This window comes from Eretmochelys imbricata, chromosome 10 (assembly GCF_965152235.1).
Source record: "Eretmochelys imbricata isolate rEreImb1 chromosome 10, rEreImb1.hap1, whole genome shotgun sequence".
Taxonomy (NCBI): Eukaryota; Metazoa; Chordata; order Testudines; family Cheloniidae; genus Eretmochelys; species Eretmochelys imbricata.
This window is the reverse complement of record NC_135581.1, coordinates 43,205,286-43,229,713: the sequence shown is the minus strand read 5'-3', so window position 1 is coordinate 43,229,713 and position 24,428 is coordinate 43,205,286. Positions and strand designations below refer to the sequence as shown.

Genomic DNA, 24,428 nt, shown 5'->3' with positions numbered 1-24,428 from the left:
AGCATAACGACTCCTGCTTCACTCCTGTGTAAGTGGAAGATCAGATCCACATTCCTGCTTTGGCAGCTAGACCATACTCCACACCCGCAGAGTGAGGGACATACTTTCCCAGGCCCCTGCTCTAATCACTAGACAACACTGCCTGGACCAGGGCGTGCCCATTGCTTGCGGCTGACAATATTCTCATTGCCTGGCACTGCTGTGAAATCTTCCTGATGGTATTTGGTCAGGAGACAGAATGCCCCAAGAGCCGAGATCTAGACAGCACTGCTAGCCTTCCCAAAGGGGGCAGAGTGGGGCCATGGGTCTGCTTTCCTGCCCACCAGCCAGCTGAGCTAGAGCCTTGGGTACTATGAATAGAGTGTTGAAGGGGGCTGTGTGCCTGCAGACTCCCTCCAGGAGCGCTCATTGGGGCAGAGAACCCCACCCCTTCCAGGGCCCAGGCCCTCAAAGATGCTGGCGAGTAGAGAAAGGATGGCCTGCTTTGCTGTTTGAATACTGAGAAGAGGGTGTTTTAGCCATTGGGGGAGGCACTATAAACATGCAGAGCTGCAGAGCAGAACGCAGCAGCATGGGGCCAGGGCAGGAGAACGAGATGGCTCTGGTCAGCGAGAGGCCGCACGGGCTGGTGGCTGGAGCACTGGCGTAGCTGTTCTGCCTCTGCCACTGACCCACTTCGTGATCTCGGACAAGTCATTTCCTCTGTTTCCTTCCCACCCTGTCTATGTTGGGAGCAGTTTGGGCCAGGGACAGTCTCATACTAGGTGGCTCTACAGAATCCAGCATGACGGGACTGATTTAGAGTGGGCACGCCAGGCGCTACTATAGTAAGTTTCAGGGTGATGTGTTGATGCTGTCCAAAGCAGGACCTGTCTCTTACCACCCATCTGTACAGAGCCTTGCCCAATGGGGGCCTGCTCTTGGTTGGGGCTGCTAGGATGCTTCTTGTAATACAAATAAGAGCAACAAGGAAGTGCAACTGACCAGGCTCTGGGGCTGGGCGTGGTTCAGCAAACTTTACTGGGAAATTCTGTCAGGATTGTTTGGGGTGATGATTCCCCTGCAGTGCACAGGATTTCAGGAAATGGGGGTTTGTCATGAAAGAGCTGACTGCTCCAATTTCCATACCTTTCGAGGCAGCTGACAAACACCTATTTCGTAAATCCAAATTTTAAAATGGAACCTTTCGAGGATTGGAGGCTTCGCTCAAAAACTCTCACTAGCAGGTAACACTTCCAAGGCTGATCTTGAAATGGATCGTTTTCCCCAAACCACCAAGAAACGCAAAAGTTTAAATGCGGCACATTCCAAATGTCGTCGCACATGTTGTGCAAGGTGTAACAAGCAAAGACAGAACCTCAGCAGTGACAAGTATTCTCACTGGTTACTCGCTTCTTTCCCTTTAATAACCAAACGCAAGGGGAGATATTTTAACTACAATGGGCCGGATCCTGAGCCCTAGATTGGCTGCGGTGGGATTTACACTGGGAACACTGAACTCGGTGCAGGGAAACGCCAGTTTAGAAAAATAAGTTAAGCAAACATATAACTCTTGTAACATGAGTCCCAGCCAAGGCACTACTTGCAGTAGAGCTGCATGTTGTATGAATATGGTATGTAAACATTACTCATGATCTTCAGAGTGGAACGCTTCCCGATCCCAAACCTGACATGCAACTTCCCCTACTCCTCCAGTCCTAGAGTCCCACAAACAGTGCGGCCAATATCCCTCAACCCTGAGCCACAGCCCCCAGGCCTGGGTCCCCATACCGCAATGCCAATGCTCCTTAGTCTGGACCAGCAACCCCTGTGATCATTATTATTCTTAGCGCTGGAATAGCCCCTGTGGGCCAGAGACAGGGACAGGACTCATTGTGCTGGTGCCGTACACACAAAGAACAAAAGCCAAGCTCCGTTTGAAGAGCTTGCAATGAAAACTGGCCAGCGGACAACTCAGTTTTGCAAGAAGGTTTAAGGTTTTGAATTTGAAATTTGTTTTTGTTCCACATTGGAGTGAAAATGAAACCTTGCAAATAAAGTGCGTCACGAGGAAATCACGATGGAACGGCCACTCCTTCCTCAGAAAGGTCAGGCTGCTGATTCTCCTCTCTCTCTTGCCAGAACTGAGCAGGGAGCTCCGGACCTCAGAAACCTTCCCAGATAAAACATCACCGAGACCCAGACGTCTCCATGAAACGTTTCAGTTTCAGAGAAACAACATATTTTAACGAGGAGTCTGTGACCATCTCTCAGCTTTCAGCTGTGTGTCTCTGCACAGTGTAGCCAGTCTCTGTGCGTCTGGAAATGAACAAAGCTTATATAAATATCAAAGAGAGGCAGAGTCTCTTCCCAGGGCCTATTGCTCAATGCATTCCCCACTCTTCCCTTGGGTCTCTTCATTCTGTTTCTCTCACTGATAAATCCCACTCCAAGTTCAGACTTTGCCCCACATCTCTTTCGCCCCTCTATCCAGCAGTAGCAGACATCACGGCCTTGCAGGTCGACATCCCATTGGAGGAGGAATCAGTGACACAGAGTCTGGGTATATTCGTAGTGCAATTTATTTGCACTATATATACACAGTCCTGGAACAGAGGTGGTCACAAACAGCGCACGGATCTCCTCTCAGCAATTGCAACCCAAACCCCAAAGTCTAGGTTCCAGGGAGCAACTCTTCCCTAAGAACTGACCTGGTTAGAGATAAAGGCAAAATGCAAACTCTCCAGCTGCTTGCCACAGCTCCCCACCACAGAATTAGCAACACAGTATTAAAATATTTCTTGCATGACTGAACCATTCTCTCATACTAAGAAAAAGAGCTGGTAAGATTATGTGTAACACTGCCACCTGGTGACTCCTGACATAATAACCCCATTAGAGCCAGACTGCAACATCAGACAGTATCAGAGGGTCCCTTTTCCCCTTGCTCAGAGCCATTGGGACTGTCCACAAGGCAGGGGTTCTTCTCACCAGGGGAGGGGGCGATGGGGCAGCAAGCCCAGCAGATGGATGGCGAGGGAGAGAGGTGGCTGGATGGAGGACACAAGGCTGTGCTATGGGATCTCTGGAGGGGCCGGACAGGAAGGATTTGGTGCTGGATTTACATTCTAGGAAGGAGCCCCGGATGGGCAAAAAGATTGCACGGATACTGCACATGGGCCACTTCCCAGCACCCAGTCAACCACCTCGTCAATACCCTGATCCATCTCCGAGGAGGAAATTAAAGACTTGGCCCGCTTTCCCTTTTCTCCGCTGCTGTAACAAGCTGTACTGACTGGCCGTGGACAGGCCACATGCTGCGTGTGTGCCTGTCCTGGGGTGTGGGTGTGAGTGCAGGCATGTGGCAGCGCATGGGCTGGCTTTCCCTGGAAGCTGCCGTGGGAGGGGGTGCCTGGTCATGGGCTGTGGGCATCGGCTGTAGTGTGAGGTGCGGCCGTGCTTGTACTGCGGCAGGGATGGCAAAGGGAGTGTGGTTTCCTGGTTAAAGAGTGAAAGATACATACACAGTATGTCTGCGAGGGGGTCTGCATTCTCTGTCGGTCTGTGTCAAAATGTGCACGTTAGTATAATACATTTGGTCATGGTGTAGGGTGTAGAAGGGGAGTATAAAGCGTGTGTGCAGGTAGGGTGTACTGCCCAAGGTGTGTGTGCGCGTGTGAATACATACAGTGTATTTCTTCATGGGGTGTGTGTGCAGAAGGGGCAGATAAACTGTGTGTGTGTGTGTAAGTATGGTGAACTGCTCAGGATGTGTGCGTGCGTGTGAATACACACAATGTATTTGTTTATGGGGGTTTGTGTGCAGAAGGGGTAGATAAATGGTGTGTGTGTAAATATGGTGTATTGCCCAGGCTATATGTGGGGCGGGTGTGTGTGTGTGTTTCCATGATGTGTGGGTAGCTCTCAGATGTTTTTTGTTAAGGGGGTGCCCCTCTCCCTTGGTGAGACTTTGCATTCATTCTTGTCATGTATTACCATCAGCAGCGTTGGATCATGTGGGTGGGCTGATCCTGTTTGTTCACTGGGCTACAGAATTCAACCCAGGAGACCTAAAGCTCCTTCTATTTTTGTATCCCCGTTTGGGCTCTTCATCCCCCCCTGCATTGCTTGCACCTTTGCAGACTGTGACAAGTGTTGATGCGTGCAATGTGGTCTGTGTGTGGTGTGCGTTTGTGTATCTGGTATGGCCTACGCATGTGTGGAGGGCATCTACAGCTGTTGAGGTGTTTGGTGGCCATATGGTGTGTTGTGTACTGTAATGTGTGAGTGAGTAGACCCATGTGTACGCTTGTGAGTGTGTGTGTGTGTATCACAGGGTGTGGGTGCAGCACATGTAGTGTTTGTGTATGCTTGGGGGTGTATGTGGGTAACAGAGGGTAGGTGTGTGGCAAGGAATCTCTGCTGGTGTGTGGGTGCAGTATACGCGGTGTTTGTGTACACCTGTGAGTGTGTGTGGGTAACAGAGGGTAGGCGTGTAGCTAAGAGATCTCTGCCTGTGTGTGGATGCAGTATAAGTGATGTTTGTGTACGCTTGTGAGTCTGTGTGGATATCACAAGCTAGGCGTGGCTGAGGAATCTCTGCCTGTGTGGGTGCAATAGATGCTGTGTATGCTGGACGTGTGTGTCTGCCCTGCTACAGGACACAGGCTTGGCTAACGTTTATGAAATCCACATTCCAGCTATTGAATATGCCTGCTGCTCTTCTGGCTATGTTCTGGGCTGAACGGCTGAGCCTGGCCTCCAAGGAAAGCAAAGGCTGCAGGCCTGGGAATGGAAGCAAGGCTGGCCGGTGTGATGGAGAGATGGAGAAAGCAAAGGCTGCAGGCCTGGGAATGGAAGCAAGGCTGGCCGGTGTGATGGAGAGATGGAGAAAGCAAAGGCTGCAGGCCTGGGAATGGAAGCAAGGCTGGCCGGTGTGACAGAGAGACGGAGAAAGCAAAGGCTGCAGGCCTGGGAATGGAAGCAAGGCTGGCTGGTGTGATGGAGAGATGGAGAAAGCAAAGGCTGCAGGCCCGGGAATGGAAGCAAGGCTGGCTGGTGTGACGGAGAGATGGAGAAATCAAAGGCTGCAGGCCTGGGAATGGAAGCAAGGCTGGCTGGTGTGACGGAGAGATGGAGAAAGCAAAGGCTGCAGGCTCGGGAATGGAAGCAAGGCTGGCCGGTGTGACAGAGAGACGGAGAAAGCAAAGGCTGCAGGCCTGGGAATGGAAGCAAGGCTGGCCGGTGTGATGGAGAGACGGAGAAAGCCAGCCAGGCCACGCACTGCACAGAGACAAGGGCTAAATGTTAATCACTGAGGTTGAAAATGCAGCAGTAGCACACAGTTAGCTCCAAACACGCTGTGAAATTAGCGGTGGGCCAAGTCATCTGCTGGCGTAAATCCACACAGCTCCACTCACGTCAATGGCGCTATGCTGGGCTGAGAGCGGTGAAGTTACCGCAGATTTACACTGGAGTGCTGGGGAGCAGTGTCTGACCTCCTGGGGATGGCCAGCTCTCTACACTGACGTCACTTCATTACTTACCCCGGTTAACAGGGCTGTGAGATCGGAATCAGGCCCCAGGCATTGACACCTGCGTAACTCAGGAGTTATGGCTCGGAAGACAATGGCGGCACAGAGGGAAGATGGATCTCTGGGTCATTACATTGAATGACCCACTGATCGTGAGACCATATGGCCCGAGAAAGTTTAAGGCTCCACTGGGTGTCTGTGCATTCTATTGGGATACCTGGACGGGAAATACATTGACTGGGCCTAATCCTCAGCTGGTGGCAATGGAGCTGTGCCAATTTACGTCTGTGGAGGATCTGGCCCGTATTTTCTATTGGGAAAGGGCAGAGAGAGAGCGACAGGAATGACGGGAGAGAGAAACCAGCCGCCCACCTGGAGAAGAGCTCAACAAATTGCAGCTCGGTGGTTCTGGCGCCGCACGCGGGGGATCGGAGTGGGGCACCCTCATGGAAATGCACCGTCCAGGAACAGCCCATGTACCCATCACACTCGCCACTTGCTAGCTGTCGGGAGGGGAAGAAGAACCAATAACCCAGGCACCTTTAGCACATCTGATCTAAGGTTTGTGATTGAGGTGAGATCTCCATTTGTCTCCATATCTGCCTGCCATAGATCTTGAGATTCCCCTGGGCAGGAGAACAAACAGATCGCATTCAGATAACAGCCATTTCCTATCAGGCATTAGCAGAACCAATCAATCGGGCTCCTCACCCCGAGACACATGACCCAATCAAAGAGAGACGAGGCCAAGAAGACGAGCAGAGGGTGTGAGATTAGCGCACGACTCTGCAGTTTTGCTTCCCTCAGCTCCCCAGAGCTAATGGCCTGGTCAGGGATTGCCTGAGAACCAGGCACCTTTCATGGGGACTGGCAGGAGCGAAAACACAGGTTGCCTACTCTGGTGCCCCCTCTGCCCACCAGCAAACTCAGGCCTGGCACTTTGCCAGGAAGTGGCGTAGCCGAATCAGCAGGTGGCGCTCTTCCTTCTAAGATTCTCTTCAATTCAGACTCTGTGGGGCAGGGAGCGTGTCTTCAGGGCGTGTTTGTACAGCACCTTGCATACTGGGGAGCAGAGAAGCACCATCGCACAATCAATATTCCAAGTAAGGAATAACAAGTCCTGACCCAATGCCCCAGCTTCCACTGGAGGACTAGCAACATTCCAGTGATTTGCCTGTATCCGGGAGGGCGGGTGCAGCCCAAGTTAAAACAGAGCCTGGTTTCTAATCCCCGCCCCCCCCACAGCTGGGTCAGCTAGCCCAGCCTTAAGGCCCCTCCAAACCCAGGTTAGAGGTTTTTCTGTGTGGATGGTCGGGGGATTAGACTAAAACCCAGATAACTGGGTTAACGGTGCAGTGAAGACAGACCCTAAGCAGAGTTCAGAGACCCCTCTTGTTCTTCGGGTCATTTCTAAAGACCCTGATTGCGTTTAGCCCTATTAAACTCTACCGGGCTTCTCCATAAGGGTTGATTTCTACAGCTATGGGGTTGTCAGGGATTTTCCCCTTTCAATTCTCTGCTGGCACAAAACCTCCAGCGGATAAAAACCAGAACAACCTGCCTGGAAATAAACATGGATATTCCCCATTAAACTTTGCTACAAACACCAGTCTCACGCCCTTCTGTGCCTCCTGGGAACCTCTTGCGACCATCGCCATGGGACTTGTGTGTGCGAGTCAGTCCCGGGGAATGGCAAGGCGGCCATGCTAGCTGTCCTAGAGAGAGGCTGCGCTCTGGCCCTGCCAGGCCAGCAGGGAGAATAATGGGGCTGTACATATCCACTGCCCAGCAACTTTCTCCAAAGCATCTAATGGGCCAAGGGTCATGCCAGAGCTCCACCAATGGCGGAAATGCTAGGCCAATGGCTTGGCACGTGGTGTGACAAAGTGGGGTTTTCCCCTTGTTATGCTTTATGTGTGTATATGTGAGTCTTACTGTTTTGCATGAATACTGTGCGTGCCTCAGTTTCCCTGTGTACTGCACCAGTGCCTATGTGGTGGGGATAAGGGTGTGTGATTTTTGCTGAGACCCTTGGGGGGCCAGTGAGGCTGCTTTAGCTGCCTGCAGGTAAAGCTATGGACAGTGCCCTTCGTAACCTGAGAACCAGGAGGGGGATGCAACCAAGTGACACTATGCAACCAAGTGACACTTTGCCAGGGAAGCAGGACAAAGACCAGAGAAGGAGCAACGGGTATGTCTGACGCCAGGCAGCAGGGTTGAGTTCAGTCTCCTGTGGGGGACTCAAGGAGGGGGTAGTCCAGGGCGTCTGGTCCAGGGTTCCCCCAAGATGGATTTGGCTGAAAGTCACTGATTTCTGTTCTAACAAGTTCTGTTCTACGCTGTGTTCCTGTTGACTAATAAACCTGTTTTACACACTGGCTGAGAGTCATGGCTGACTGCGGAGTTGGGGTGCAGGGCTCTGTGGCTTCCCCAGGAGATCTGCCAGGCGGACTCGCTGCGGGAAGCGCACGGTGTGAAAAGGGATGCTGAATACGCCGAGGTCAGACTCAGGGAGGCAGAAGCTGTGTGAGCTTCTTGCCCTGGTGACAGTGTAGAGAGGAGGCACGCTAGAGTTCTGACTGGCTTCATACGGAGCAGCTCCAGGGCATCAGCCCAGTGATGGTGGGAGGGAGAGAGAGAACTGAAAAGGCAAAAATGTCAGTGGTTGGGGCGGGGTGGGGGTTCATAGAAAACTGGAACATTTAGAAAAAAAATGAAAATTTTCCTCCAAACCCATCATTTTCAGACAAGGCTATTTTTTTGGTCACAAGAGTTTCTACTGAGACACTTGGACCAGGTCTGCTTCGGAGTTCGGGGCCTGGAGTCTAGTCTGCCATGGTCGAGAACTATCATCACACGAAGCACAACTGACAGCTCCAGGCCTTCAGCCTCACCAGACGCCCTAGGCCTAGGAGACAGACACAGCATCACCCATCCCTGCCAGTTCTTCTCTACCTCAGAGACTTCTCTGGCCCTATCACCGTTGGTGCTGAGCACCTCATAATCTTTAATGAATTTGCCTTAGCAAGCCCCCAGGGAGGTAGGGCAGCGCAAGAATCCCCATAGTACAGATGGGAAACCGAGGCACAGAGCAACCGAGTGACTTGTCCAAGGCAGAGACAGGAATGGAAGTGGGGGTCCCCATGTGGCAGGCTGGCACTCAAACCACTGGCCTAGCCTTCCTCTGCGGCCATCTCTTGTCCTTTACTCCCTCATGCTGGGTCCCACGCACACTGGCAATGCTCCCACCCACCTGTGAGGGATGGGAGCCCTGTTCTGCTCCCTGCGGGTAGAAGGTGAGCCAGCCCCACGCTCAGGCCTGTCCATGCTGCTGGGCGAGTGACAGCCTGCCGCTTGGAGTAATTGTGTGTGACGCAGAGAAGGGAACGGGCTCACCAATCACTGGGGAACCAGGCCAAGGCCAAGTTCTTATTGATTCTTGGGCCGTTTATCTCTGTATTTGCTGGGCATCTCAGATGATAATCTCAGCTCTCTGACATTTTGGGAAGAGGAATGGGTCTAATGGCAGGCTGGAGGGACAAAGGCGTCCTGCTCCAGCCTGCTGCCCCATGGCTTTTAAGATTCAAGACACATCCATCGGCATGCGCCCTGCAACAGCGCTGGCCTCTCGCTAGGCAAGAGAGAACTCCCCAGTGAGCATCTGAATGGCGAGAAAGCACTCAGAATTCGGCTAGAGTGTTCACTTTAAAGTTAGCTGCAGTTCCAGAAGGTGCCTTCAAAAGAGTTTGGTTTGGCTCTTCATTTATCTCAGGGACGAGGGAACTGGACTGGATGAAAGTGAACCAGAGACTGAGCGGCAACAAACTCCTGCTGGAGCTGGGGAACTTTGAGTCACATGTAGTGCCAAAATTTGCACCTGGTCTCTATTGCTATAATGGGCCAAACCAAAACACCGCCGTCCATCCCCAGTTTTACCACTTGGGCTGACTCACATGAGAACTTGTTAGCTTTTCCCCTGCAAAGCCTGGACTCTGGCTCTCAGGCTCTGCTTATTTCAGGTTGTGGGAAAACAACAAGCAGCCAAGGAAACTCTCGCCAAGAGAGCACAGTGTGTGCGCCTCCTCTGGAACCAAGACTCAGGTAGACTTCTGAGTGCTTTACCAGATACCACGGTGATGGGTGCAACAGGAGAATTTACACAGAGGCAGAGAGAGATTTCCAGGCAAACTCTCATTAGGCAAGTGATGATATTCTGATGATGGTGTAATCACTGGCTCAGGTGGAAGGCATGATACTGGTGCTCAACTTCACAGGGCAGCTGTAGGGCTTAGTTCATTCACTTGGTGCGTTGAGATCCTCTAATTGTCTCACATGCTCTGACGTGGATCCTCATTCTAGCCTTCCAGCACACAAGGAAAGGGAACAAGGCCACCATTCAGAGCTACAGCCTGCCAGTGCTTTGTAATACTCCATGTGGGTGCCCAAGAGGTGGGCTGCTATGGACTCTGAGCCAATCACAGCACCTCCCCATTCTCCACCTCTGAGCAGATATGGGCCTAAGCTACCAAATCCAGACGCAGCTTCAAAGCAGATCCTTCCCAGAGCCCAGGGAGTCTGGATCTGGGAATTGGGTTTGACCTCTCTCTGCCTTCTCCACACACGTGCCCCCACTCCACGGCCGGCTCCAGGCACCAGCTTTCCGAGCAGGTGCTTGGGGTGGCATTCAGAATGGGGCGGCAGTCCGTGTCCCAAGGCGGCAATTTGGCGGCAGCTCCGCCGCTCTTCCGGTTTATCTGAGGAGGAAGGCTGCAGTACCTAAGCAATGCTACCAACAGCTTGTATCCGCCACCCAGGGCGTGACCTGACGCCCTAACGACAGAACCCAGCACTGGCCACAGCTGCCAGGTCAGCCGTCTCCAAGACCCATCAACTCCTTATGGCAAGAATTCACCTGCAGGGCACCGGCTTTCACTCTAGAGCTGCAGGTTCAAAGCTAGGTCAGGTTACAACCCACGAGAAATGAATTAGAGGGGAAGGGGGTCAGCATAGGCACCAATCAGAGATCACTGCACAGATCTGCCTTTAGCAATCTTTGCTCTGGGGAGATCCTAGACTGGGATGGCAGGGGGCTGCGGGCAGGACTGAGGGGCAGCGGCAGGGCTGGGTGAGGAACCCAGGATGGGGAAAGTGGGATGGGAGTGGGGGACTGTGGCAGGGAGCCCAGTACAGGAGCAGCAGCCAGAGGTGAAGGCCAGACGAGGCATGTCAGCAGAGAGGGGTGGGGCTGGATCGCTCAGTATCTGTCTACACTGGGTTTAGCTCTAAGTGCTTTAGATCCTCACGTTTCTGAAAAGAACAGTCCCAAACAACAGTTGGTTGCCTGTCAGAGGGGCAGGCCAGGCCTGGAGCACCCCCACTGGCCAAGCATAGCTCAGGAGCCCCCATCTCAGTTTCCCCTTAAGAACTGCACCCCGCCCCAGAAAGTGGAAGGCAAACTCCTCCTGTGGGGGTGCTACTTTATTAAATCCAAATAAACTTGAAATAAAGTCTTCTGCCCAGACCCCAAATAGGGTCTCCCTCTAATCTCTGCCCTTGGCTACGACGGAGGAAATTTTGTAGCATTTTTGTGAGTCTTAGGTGTGCCTCAGTTTCCCCTGTATATTATATGGCTCCTTGGGGGAGTGGCAGGGAAGGACTAAGTTGCTTTCAGGGTGGGGTAAGAGAGATAGGAGGAGGAGTGTCACCCAGCTGTCCCTAAATAGGCCCTTAAAGCACTGGCCAAGGCCGACCCCATAATGATGGAAAAGCCAAGAAGACAACAGAAAACCTAGTCACCCAGGACACTGCATCTCAGCAGGGAAGGTGGCATGTGACACTACACCCAATATTCTTCATAGAGCTGGTGTTATGAATATGGCATAACTAAGATATGTTTTATGTGTTTACACCTGGGGCACGCCCACCAGACAATGCAATCAGCCTGGATGGGCCATTAGGGAGAACAATAGGACCCTCCTTCCTGAGAAGCTTCCTGGGATGCTGGTGTGACACTGCAGGGTCATGTGATCATGTCACCCGGTACTAGACCCACATCTCAGCCTACTGGTATTTTTCTGCTAATAGGGGGTGGGGACCAACCTGGGAAACAAAGGATTCCCACCATATGTAAATCCTATTTAAGGCAGGGAAGTGAGTTCATCAGGAAGCTTTTCTTCACTGAATCCCTGCCCAGGATGACTGCTGGAAACATCTAAGAAACAAGGTGGGGGAGAGGGAGAGGAGGAGGAGAAGAAATGCTGAGCCCATGCTGGAAAATGTGTCTGGCCGGTGAAAGAAATGCCTAAAACAACATTTAGGGTGAGAAATTACTACTTGTAACCACTTTCTTCAGTGTATTTAGCTTTTGTGGTTGTTTTATTTGCTCAGTAACCTACTGTGATCTGTTTGCTAGCCTTATTTATAAGGGTTAAGATTTAGTCATGGGCATTTTTAGTAAAAGTCATGGACAATAAACAAAAAATCATGGCCCCGTGACCTGTCCATGACTTGTACTATACACCCCTGACTACATCTATGGTGTTCTGCGGGTCTCTGGGGGTGTAGCTGCTGCTCTGAAAGGGGGGCTGGGGCACCTGCTGGTGCTGTGGGGGGGGGAGGGTCCTGCTGCTGCTGGGAGGCATCCACTGGTGCTGGAGCTGCCTCTGGGGTGCCCGCTGGTGCTGGGGGGGCAACACGGGGCCTCCACTGCCGCTGCTGGTGGGGGTTGGCCCTGCCGGCCCGGGACCGCCGCAGCTGCTGCTGGCGGAGGGCGGCCTGGGACTGCCACTGTTGCGGGGAGCTGGGCAGGGGATGGGGGTAGTGCGGCTGGCCCCAGGGCCACCCCAAGACTTGGGGTCAGTTGCACCTGCCAGCTGCAGAAGTCCCAGAGGTCCCGGAAAGTCATGGAATCCGTTACCGCTGTGACAGACTTGCAGCCTTACTTATAATCTCTTAAAATCTATCCTTTGTAGTTAATAAACTTGTTTTGTTTTTTTTAAACCAGTTTGTGCAATTCATAACGGGGTGGGGGAAAGCTGTGCATATCTTCCTCCACATTGAGGGAGGGGGTAATTTTCATGAGCTTACGCTGTACAGATTTCTGTTCAGCACAAGACAATACAATTTTAGGTTTGCACCCCAGAGGGGGTGTGCACTTGAATACTAGGCAATCCCCTAGCCGTGCTTTTCACGAAGGCAAAGAGCACAGGAGGCTGGGGCCGGGTTCTGTGGATGCCAAAGCTGGCGTCTGTGTGGGTGCAGGTATGCAATTGTGAAGTGTGCTTGGATGAGCATGTGTGCACATATGGGTGCCCGTTTGTGTCGGTAAACATGTATGCGTGGATCTATTGGCGTGGCAAGCTGGTCTGTGTAAAAGCATGTTTGCAAAGACTGCAGCTGGGTGTTTTGGGGGGTTTGCGGCGAGATGGCATGTGTCTGTGTGTGTAAGGGACAGTACTCTCCTCTCCTGTCCCTGCCCTCCCCAATGCCCACCTGTACCTGCAATGCCCAGCACAGGTGTGTGCTGAACAGGCTTGGGAGGAGCTGCCTGCTCCCCATGGCGCCTTTGTTTTCCTATCCCTGCCAATTCCCAGCCCAGCCTGCCGAATGGCCCCATTTCTCCCACTGAAGGCCCAGCTCTGGCATGTCTGCTTACTGGCCTGGCAGCTCCCGAGCGCTGCCCCTTGTCCCCTCCCCACATGCTGGCCGGTAATGGATGGGGTGCAGTGGCACCCATGTGATTTGCAAGCGGTTGCTGGAGTTCTGGCAGCGGCGCCTGCAGCTTTTCAGTACTTCACCCCCCGGCCTGGGCAGGTGATGGGGGCTTAGCAGGGCAGAGCTCTGCCCATGGCTCTCCCTCTCCTACAGCCTGGAATCTAGCCCTGGTGGAGGGGAGCTAAACGCTGGTGTCAGCTGGAAGGTGCCCGGCCTTTGCACTGAGAGACACAAAACAGAGAAAAGAGCTCTTCCCGAGGGTTTCCCGGCACCCACAGCCCCCTGGGGGGACAGGGCTAACAGGATAGTCCCTGCTTTACAGAGGGGAAACTGAAGCAGGGTGGTGACATAAGACAGGGGTTGGAAAACTACGGTGCGGGGACTGCATCCGGCCCTCCAGACATTCAAATCCGGCCCTTGAGCTCCCGTGGGGGAACGGGGTCCAGGGCTTTCCCCACTCCGCGTGGCTCCTGGAAGCAATGGCATGTCCCCTCTCAAGCTCCTACATGTAGGGGCAGCCAGGGGGCTCTGCATGCTGCCCCCCTCCCCAAGTGCTGCCTCCGCAGTTCCCATTGGCTGGGAACCGCGGCCAGTGGGAGCTGCACAGGTGGCGCGTGCGGACAGGGCAGTGTGCAGAGCCACCTGGCCGCACCTCTGCATAGGAGATGGAGAAGGGACAAGCCCCACCAGGAGCCTGCAACCCTGACCCCCTCCCACGCCCCAACCCCTTGCCCCAGCCCTAATCCCCCTCCCACCCTCCGAACCCTATGGTCCCAGCCTGGAGCACCCTCCCGAACTCTGAACTCCTCATTTCTGGCCCCACCCCAAGGCCCTCACCCTAACCCCTAATTTTGTGAGCATTCATGGCCCGCCATACAATTTCCATACCCAGATGTGGCCCTCGGGCCTAAAAGTTTGCCCAACCCTGACATAAGATCTGTGGCCCTGGGTCCTGCGACTCAGTGTAATAGAGAGCCTGCGGAGACCCCGTGGCACGACTGGCAGAGCCACGTGGACAGGGCGTGCTGGGGAACACCACTCGGGCACCTCCCCTTTGGTCAGCACATTCTGAACCAGCATCTCGCAGTGAAGAGAGGCCACCAACGCTCCAGCAAACCCAGCCCCCATCTCCTCAGCCTCTGCCCCCTCTTCCCTCACCCCAGCCACCAGCCTCCTCCAACCTCCACCCCTCCCTCCCCTGCCAAAGTCTCCCCACAAGCTTCCTACGACTCCTTCAAGTGCTTGGATCTCCCCCAGCCTCTGCTTCCTCCTTACCCTGTCCAGGTCCCCCCGCAGCCTCTCTCCTCTCCCTGCCCTGCCACCCCAATGCACCAAGGCCCTTAAACTGGGAGAGCTGAGACCTGCTGTGTACACAGAGCTCTTACCCACCAGGATGGGACTCAGCACACACGTGGGCCTACAAGTTTCCCACAGCCCTTATGGGTCAGTTCTTCTCTAGCTCCTCTAGCCCAGCAATCCCTCTGGAGAGCCTCTGGCCCTCGGTTCCCCCAGCACAGGCTGGCTTCCCCCAGCTCTTACTGAGCTGAGTTCTACATGTGCACGCCCCAGGCCATCTGCCGCACACACCTACTGTAGGTCACAGGCAGCGTTTGGGTGCTGCTCGCTAGCCGTCAGCCCCATGCTGCCTGGAGTCCAGCCCATGCACCACAGACAGTGAGGCTCTCCACCCAGCTAGGGTGCTGGGGCGTAAAGTGGGGGTCAGTTCAAGCAACCTCCTGGTCAAGCAAAATGAACCCCAAAGTTGCTCTAAGCCTCCATGCCAGGCCCAGTCCTGCGGCCAGTCACACCCACCTGGCCCTAGGGGCAGACGTCTCTAAGGGCATAGAATCATAGGACCAGAAGGGACCTCAAGAGATCATCTAGTCCAGTTCCCTGCACTCAAGGCAGGACTAAGTATTATCTAGACCATTCCTAACAAGTGTTTGTCCAACCTGCTCTTAAAAATCCCCAATGATGGAGATTCCACAACCTCCCTGGCCAATTTATTCCAGTGCTTAACTACCTTGACAGTTAGGAAGTTTTTCCTAATGTCCAACCTAAACCTTGCTGCAATTTAAGCCCATTGCTTCTTGTCCAATCCTCAGAGGTTAAGAAGAACAATTTTTCTCCCTCCTCCTTGTAACAACCTTTTCCGTACTTGAAAACTGTTACCATGTCCCCTCTCAGTCTTCTCTTTTCCAAACTAAACAAACCCTGTTTTTTCAATCTTCCCTCATAGGTCATGTTTTCTAGATCTTTAATCATTTTTGTTGCTCTTCTCTGGACTTTCTCTAATTTATCCACATCTTTCCTGAAATGTGGTGCCCAGAACTGTACACAACACTCCAGTTGAGGCCTGATCAGTGCAGAGTAGAGCAGAAGAATTACTTCTTGTGTCTTGCTTACAACATTCCTGCTAATACATCCCAGAGTGATGTTTGGTTTTTTTTGCAACAGCGTTACACTGTTGACTCATATTTAGCTTGTGATCCACTATTACTCCCAGATCCCTTTCCGCAGTACTCCTTCCTAGGCAGTCATTTCCCATTTTGTATGGGGGCAACTGATTGTTCCTTCCTAAGTGGAGTACTTTGCATTTGTCCTTATTGAATTTCATCCTATTTACTTCAGACCATTTCTCCAGTTTGTCCAGATCATTTTGAATTTTAATCTTATCCTCCAAATCACTTACAACCCCTCCCAGCTTGGTATCATCCACAAACTTTGTAAGTGTACTCTATTCCAGGGCCATCCAAGCCCAGGCCCCTTCAGGGGAAGCTACCGACAGATTCAGCTACTAGCTGGCTCCATTTTATGAGGGCACATGAGAGCAGAAGGCCAGGCAAACTGCCCCCGGCTGCAGAACACGTGCGTGCTAGCTGGTACCACCTCGGATACTGCAGTGGGTCTCTGTCTTCCTCTAGCATGCGGATCACACATAGGTTAATGAGTCTGCTACCAAGTCCCAGCTAATGGACTTCGTTCTTTACTTTGCTGGGCAGCTCCTTGGAGTGGGGACCGTCTGTTCTGTGTCTGTACATGCCCAGCACCATGTACTCCTGCGGGAATTCTGCACCACTGTGCGCATGCTGCACTCATGTCCCCCCAGGTTTTTTTGCTTCCCTGCAGAAAATGATGGGCAAACAAAGGGAAACTGCAAGAATGGTCACACAGCCCTCTCCGTCAGTGTGGGTGCATCATTTTGGGTGCCCGGAGCAGCCAGCGGAGAGGGAAATCACTGCGGGGGATGGGGGGAGGCTGGGGACATTCCAGCTGGTGGCTCCTATCTTGCGCTGGGCTCAGATGCTAGTTCCAGTTGGACTGGGGGTGGGGGAGGATGGGGCTTTCTTTTCCCTTGCCCAGAGCAGCCAGGCCAGGGCCAGGTCAAACCCAACCCCAGAAATCTTCCCCGCCTGCAGGAAGCTCCACATCCTCTCCCCTGCTTCCTGCCCCCATTGCTCCTCAGCCGTGGGAGGAGGGGTCACTGTACGGAGAGCTGCCCCCAGTTTGTCTAACCCCCATGCATCTGAACCCCCTGATACCCAGAGCCCCTGCCCTCACTGATAGATAGATTAGATAGACGGGATGTATGGGGATAGATAGACAGATAGATAGATGATGGATATTCCCTAGAGTGCCTAAGCAGTTCCTTATATGATAAACCACCTCCCATGTGCTTTATAGGCACCACAATTTGTCAGGGCCAGAAGCATGGGCTCTGAAGGGTTTTTAATCACTGCAGACAAATGAAATCCCTTATCCCCGCTCTCCATGGCCCTTTGCTATAGGCAAATGCCCCGGGAGGGAGAAGGATGGAATAGAAGAGCATAATTAGTCCTCGCCCTTCCCTGCACTGTGCAAGCAGCTAACCCAGCAAGAGCAGCCAGCCAAGACACATGGGTATGTATTCAAAAGACAACTACCTCCTCGGCCCTCGCTGTCCGCTGGCTTCACCTGGATGGGGCGATTCATCTGCAAAACAAAACAAGGAGCAGCGTGGTTAGAGTCTGCAGGCATGGATGGGCTGCTGGCTGGGGGAGGAGGGAGAGGATGGAGGGTGACTACCAGCTGGACACATGGAAGCAGGAGCCACTAGCGTGATCTGTTCCAAGCGGGCACAGCTGTCCAGTTAGGGATTTCCACATGACTGGCCCAGGTGGGGAGTGTTAGTATCAAGAGAAAGAAAGATACCCCCAGCTCAGTCATCAGGAAGCTGGCCCTGGATCTGTGGGCCTAGCTGGGATGAACGCCGACATCTCAGCTCCACTGAATGGCAAATGTCCCATTGACTTCACAGGGGCCAGGGCAGAGCCACAGGGAATGGGGCAAGCTTCTGCAAGCTCTACGCCAGGGACACTGAAGGGACAGATGTGCTGCACATGGGATTGGAGCCTCTTGCTGGGATGGAGGGGTAGGCAGGGTGTCCTGGGACAGAAACCAAAAAGAAACACTGGCCAGAGAACCTGCCTGAGGATTGGCCTCGGAACCAGGCAGTCATGGGTGGGTGGGTGAGGGGGTGGGGAGGGTGTCAGATCACACCTACCAACAGCCCCTCTAGAGGGGGAACAGCAAGAATATTTCCCACCTCCACCTCTGCCGAGCAACTTACCCGACTAATGCACCGCAGGACTGAGCGGCTGGGCCCTGTGCTGTGCCCCACCCACTCCCCTCTCTGGAGGGCAGGGGCCAGTCCCTGGAGCAGGTAGAGGAGCTGGGTCAGTGACTCTGCCCAGCGAGGACAATAGGGTGGGGGTGAGGAACAGCACCCAACATGGGGGAGGAGCGGTGGGAGTGACAGCCCCGCCCCCCCAACGCAGCATGGCAAAGCAGGATCTCCAGCTAGCCATCCCTTCCCCCATCCCTCGTCCCGACGCAAAGCCACCCTCCCCACAGGCAGCCAGAGAACAGCAGCGCTAAACTCTCCCCAGATCGCAGGGATTAGTGGAGGAATTAAGGGTGATAATGATTAACTTCATCAGGGCCTGGCCTTCCCACAGCCCCCAGCCTGGCCGCTTTGCTGGGGGCCAAGGAGCTGGGGCAGGAGAGAGGGGGAGGGCAGATCACTGACGGGGGCGTAGCTGTCGGGAGAGGGTGACACTTCCCATCTGTATGAGGAGCCAGCAACCTCAGGCCCAGTCCTGCCACCAGCGCCTGGGCACTCGGGCAGCCCAGCCAGCGGAGTCACTATGGGGCGGCTCTGCTCCCATCAGTAGGACTCCCTGGGCGATGCCGCCCTGGGGGAGGGAGTCTTGGCATCGCTCACTAGTGCCCTCTCTGGCCAGGGAGCACAGGGTCCCCCTGAGCCTGGCGCCCTGCTGCCCCACGTGGCAGCAGGTGGAACTGCATCAGCAGCCCAGCCCGGACCATCCTGGAGCAGTTCACTCCAGCTCTGGGCGGCTGTCCCCTAGCCCGGTTGCTCTCAGGGGCTCTCCATCACAGGCAGGCCTCTGCACCCTCACCCTGGAAAGGCTGCTGGTAAAGCATGCACACAGGAGGTGACCCCACCGCCCGTCCCAAAGGAACCGAGGCCAGGCTGCTGGTGCCGCGGCAGGCTGTCCTGGCCATAGGCCTCAAGCTGCTGAAGGGGAGCTCCCAACGGGGAGGTCCCGTGCCCAGCCGGCGGATCTGACAGCAAGGAGTTTCCTACCCCTCTGGTCTTGCTGCTGGGGATGGGCTCCAGCCATCTCATGATTCCCCAAGTCAGCACAGAGCTGTGGGGGAAAAGCCCACAGCCTGGATTGTGCCCATAAGGCCGTAGCTGGTAGCTGGTGAGTGTTAGGGCTAACAAGGAGGGGGGTGAAGGGGAAGCCTGCTAAGTGCTAGCTGCTAACCAAGCTCCGTGCTGAGTCTGTGACTGTGACCCTGCCAGCTAGAGGCAGAAAGGGCCTGGCCCGGCAGTATGAACTGGGGGACACTACAAAAGAGAGACAGTGATACCTGCCCTTGCCTGCCTTGTGTTCTGCACTCAGTGACCCGCATGGGTGGTGGTGGGGGGAGACAGTGTCTCAGGCATTTGTTCCTATTTAATTGTGGTTCAGTGGGTGGTAAGGCCAATTACAACTGTACATGGCCAGGCGATACCCTGGGGGACACAGCAAAGCCGGGTTCTCAGGGCGTGGCAGCACACGGCTCAGTGTCTGCCTACAAACACCTTTTGACCCCACGGCTGCTCTCCGTGGCTCCGCGACAGCTACAGAGATGTGCCCAGACTAAGGGAGCAAACCCCACAGACTTAGGGGAGATTCAGGTCCAGATCCAATTCCAGGGCTGCTCTTTGCAGCTCCAGCTATCCCAGCACTTCGCCCAAACAGAACTGCCAGCCTTGTCTCACACAGAGCATTCAGTCCAGGTCTCCCAAGCTGTTTGTTAAACACACCTAGTGCAGCCCCTGTGAAGTGAGCTGGGCCTGGTGGTGCTATTCACCCAGCCAGCCCTAAAGAGACCATGCTCCCATGGAGATGGCAAAACAGGGAGAGACTTAGGTGATCTACTCCACTGCCTGTTCTCCAGTCTGGGAGCTCCCCACAGCGCACACCTGCTTAGTTTCCAAGGACCCCGCTGGCTCAGAATACAGAGTTTATAAACTATACTATGAACGCGCTGCTGAATCAAAAGCACCCTGGATCCAGATCTCAGCAGCCTGCAAGCTTGGGAGTATTTGTGTGCTGCCGGGACCAGGGCACCCGGTAGTGGCTGGTCGCAGAGGCTAGATCAGGTGGCTCACAGCCAGCAGGGCTTGTGCTTTAACCCAAGGGGCTGAAAGACCAGGGTTTGGCCCTGCTGATGGCTGTGGTGTGTAGGCCCATGGCTTGGCACATTGGGAGCTGGGTAAGGCCGGTCTCTGTTTCTCAGTTCTAGATGGTCCCTTGAGGTGCTGGAAGCTCCAATGCAACAGCTTTGTACTAGCGCTAGACTGGGTCCAACCATGGACAGTAGAAAAGGGGCGGGGGGTTGTCCCCCCATCCCAACATTTGGGGCTTTTGAAAAACAAAATGAAAAATGTCACCAAAACTTACATTTTCCTGCAAGGAAACCCCAGTTAAACCCCATTTTGGGGCAGGAAGATTTTTTTCAACCCGCTCCACCAAGTGGAAGGGGCGCCAGAGGTGAAACTGACCAGGGACAAATGTGAAACAGACCAGGTGAGTTTCCCCTCTCAGCTGAACAGTGTGTACACAGGAAGCTCCAGAACAGGGGTGGCTTCAAGCCGAGGACCCAGGGCCACTAGGCACTTGTCTGCCAAGAGCCATATGAATCTTAGGAGATCCACAGGTTTGGAGGCTGATCCCTCTGCCTCTTCTCCCAGGGAGTGAACCCTGCCCACTAGGGTTCTCAGTCCCCTCTGTGGGAGATGGGGGACAGTCTGCTGGTCTAATCCCACCCCTGCCCAGAGGCAACATGCCATATAAAGTGTCAAGAAGGGAAGCAGTGCTGTGGGAAGGCTGCAGCTGTTCACCCCAGAGGTGGCTGCATTTCGCAGCAGGAATCCTTGGACAAATGCTGCTTTCCGTGTTGCCTGTCTGGCTGCCTGCATTGCTCGCTCGTTGCTGTTCGAGGAACCCAGCAGCCCCGCTCCTGCCAAACCATCTCGCTAACTGATTTGCGTATTAGGAGAAGTTGTTGATGTCATTTGCTGGCTATTAAAGTCAATTAACTTTCCTTGGCCTCGTCAAAATGACAGATGAAAGGATGCTGACATCTCCCATCCATCATCTCACCTGCCCCGCCTGACACAACCACACGACACGTCCACTACTTCACAATCGCACGCAGCTGCGCGGGCCACGCTGCAGTCGGCTACCTGCTGGGAGGCTGGTTTGAGTACTTGCAGCCGATGCAGGAGATCAGCCCAGAAAGGGGGAGGTGGCTGGGCAAATTGGGGGCTCAGATACCATTGGAGAGTGCAGTGGATTTACTCTGGGGGGTGGATTTTGGCTGATTGATAATAGCGGTGGAAGATCAGAGAAAGGGCTCCCGTCTTGACCTCAGAGATTGCCCTGATCCTGCTGGGTTTCTAATTGGGCTTCCAGACCAGCTCCAGCTTTGGGTTGTGGCTCTTTTCCTGCATTACAAGACTGAAAAGGTGACAAACCCAAGGTGCTATGGATTGGGCTTGAGAGGCCCTGGCAGAACTGGGCGGGGAGGGGGTGTCAGGACTGGGCTAGCTGGGGGACTGTAGGCTAGGAGGTGCAGCAGTAGACTGGGATAGTGTGGAGGGTTGCAGGTCCGGCATTAGCTGCATAGGTAGGGCTGGGGGTGTCAGTGGAGACCGGTCATAAATCAGCACCACTAGCTGCTCATGCTCCTGGAGCCTCTGCTGAGCCCCTCTCTCTCCGAGGGAGAGACACAGGCTGGGAACGGGTTTGCAGCATGACGGAGCTAAGTGACAGGAGGGCTGTGAAGTGGCTGTTTAGACACAAGTGCCCCTGGGTGCCCTTCTCCAACCACCCACCTGCACGGGCCTCCTGCACATCTGGGTGGGCAGGAGACCTGGCAGGCCAGGGCCAAGGCAGCAGCAGCCACAAAGTTTCCTGTGAACTTCTCCTCTGCCGGAGCCCAATGACAAATATTTCCTTTCAATTACCCCCCGGTTCATAAAGCTAATGCCTGTTCCAGGCGGTGAGCCGTACCCCTCATTACGCCGGGCTGCTGCCTCACTACATTAGTTTTATGGCCTGGGCCTGGGCCGGGCCCAGCGGATCCTGCCAGCGGTAAGACTAACAAATTAGTCAAACTGACACCGAGGGGAATTTTTACGAGCCCCGGTTCCAGCTTGTCACCTGCAGTATCTCCACGCTCCTCTATACCTGAAGGAAGGGCGAGGGTTTGGACTGCCAAGGTCCCCCTCCCTTCCTGGGGAACCCATCTTCTGCCCAGGGGCACTGAGATCAGCTGGGCAAGACCTGATCCTCTGGCAAACCACAAACAGTGACACACTGGTGAATGGAGGAGCCACTGTTCCCCGTTGGCATGGCCCGGTACCAGCTCCGGAGTGTCCCAGTTCTCGCTGAGCCACCCCAGCTGTGCTCAGCATCAGTGCCTTTCATGCCCAGCTATGGCCCAGGTTGGCTTAAATAAGGTACTTTATGCATAGGACCCCCTAGGGGCTAAATAGCGTACTGCAGTTTAGCATCCGTTACACTTGGGGTGGGTGTTGGTGTGGGAAGCCCCACAGGGATGGACAGAGGACAGGACCATCCAGACTCCGAATCCCAGCCTCATGCGTCTGGAATCCAGCTCCAGGCACGTGCTGCCCAGGGGCCACACAGGCTCTGGCCCTTCCTGTTCTTCCTGGTGTCCCTGCACAGGGATCGGGGCGGCAGAGGCTGGCACTGGCTGTCCTGAGGACACTCCCACCCCTCCAGCCTTCCCACCCCAGCTTGCCCTGGGCCACGTGTGGCTGGCTGGGTCACTGCTGTGCCCTGGCAGGTGACCCCTCCCTCCGGGGCTGAGCATGCTGCCCCACCGCACCCAGCCCATGCCAGCCATGGAGCCGAGATCAGGTGCTTCCCCCCTGGCAGTGGCTACACCTTCCCCTACACCATGGGCAGCTGGGTGACCCACACCTTCCTAGTGTCTGCACAGGGGACCAGCACCTCACTCCAGGGCACCCCCTACACAAGGGCTTTTCCTGACCAGGTAGAAATCACATACACACACCCCAGTTCCCAGGAAGGGGCGTCTCCTCGCGGTCAGCCTTCGCTTGGTTTTACCCCATCACCCTGGCATCACCTCCCTTCTTGAGCCCAAATCTGGTGGTTGCTTACGTGACCAGGACACACCAGCCAGGCAGCAAGGGAGAGGATTCTCTGGAACTCCTCAGAGCACTGGCCTGGGTGGCCTGTCTCCAGCTCTGGCCAATCAGGGATGCCACAGAGGAAGGCGGACACAATCCATCTGGCCGATTGCTTGGATGTTGTGGGAACCCTGAGGAAAACTCTCCTTCCCACCTCCTTCCTTCCTTCTTCAGCGTAGTCAGTGATCTAGAGATGAGGATCCCACCTTCTGATCATCCAGCTCACCCCTGCAGTGTGCAGAGAAGAACCTCACAACCCCTCAGGCCATGCGGGCATCCATGTGTGACCCCGCGCTCCTAGGAACCTGCCAGCAACTGAGGGATTGTCTTTCAGTCCCTGCCAAATCCCTTCCCTGTTCCCAGAGTGCATAAGGCACCAGCAGCCCTTGGATCTGCCATGTTCTATGCACCTGCCACTCCCAGGCTGCTACACCTCTCTCCCTGCACGGTGCGGAGACTGGGTCTGCTCAGCTCCAGGCTCCTGGGCTGGATGGAGGGCAGAGGGCAGGCCTGTGCCATGGTGCTAAGCCCAGCAGAGCCTTTCCTGGCACAGTGTGCAGAACCATTTATCTCTAGGGACATACAAGCCCCACATAACTGTACTGGCTTAATAGTTTAAGGCCAGGAGTTCCAAAGGGTCCTACGGGATCTGGTACCCAACTCGCATCGACTTTCATTGGCGTCTAACCCCCCTTGATGCCTTGGCCTGAGCCCTGCCAACCGCCAACATCAGTAGCCAGCCCCCAAAGTATCATGGGACTGGCTTAAAAAGTGTGAGATCTAAAATAAAAATCCTAGCGCTCAGGTTCTTTGTGGCTCTGGGGCATCATGGGGCCAGGCTTTCAGGTCTTTCTCTGCCACCGCGAGAACTAGAGATGTTGTTTTGGAACAAAAACTGAGATACGCAGTCACAGGACGCCAGGAGCTGGGGTCTGAGACCAACGTCACATATCCTGAGTGTCCTAACAGAGCCACGACAGCTGGCAGCACAGCTAAGCCTCAGCTGGCTCGGTCAATCCTAGGAGGTGTCCAGTAAAGAGCTGCCGGGGGTATGAGTTGTTTTTTTTTTCTTTTTTGTGGCAAATGTTGGGGTCTTGTAAAAAAAAAGAAAAAGAAAATTTGGTTTTCAGTTGCCCAATCCCCACCCAAACCATCCAGGGTTGATGACGACTGAAAGCCCCCCCGATATTTTTCATTGAAAGTAAATTTTTTCCATGAAATCTGCTATTTTCAATGAGAACTCGTTTTTCTGATGAAAAATCTTTTCTTTGAAAAAACGTCCCCCAGCTGGAGCTCAGAGGCAAGCGGAGCCCCTCTCCTGGGAAGCCCTGAGCCTCATTACTGTGGCAGGAGGCAGCTCCGGGAGCTCAGCCCCACAGTTCAGAGGCTCAATTCTCCCTGCAAGC

General features: G+C 54.4%; 1 protein-coding gene across 50 annotated transcripts in view; it reads right to left on the bottom strand.

Annotated features, from left to right (window-relative positions):
- CELF6 (CUGBP Elav-like family member 6) overlaps positions 1-24,428 on the bottom strand; it is a 207,518-nt gene that overhangs the window by 72,718 nt on the left and 110,372 nt on the right. For 25 of the 50 annotated variants that reach the window (XM_077827536.1, XM_077827565.1, XM_077827537.1 and 22 more), the window contains exons 3-4: positions 17,147-17,198; positions 623-649 (exon numbers count right to left, since the gene is read on the bottom strand). In XM_077827536.1, the coding sequence (XP_077683662.1) occupies positions 623-649; positions 17,147-17,198 (79 nt within the window). The remainder of the gene's footprint in view (positions 1-622; positions 650-17,146; positions 17,199-24,428) is intronic. The other 25 variants (XM_077827526.1, XM_077827579.1, XM_077827551.1 and 22 more) reach the window with 2 other exon arrangements.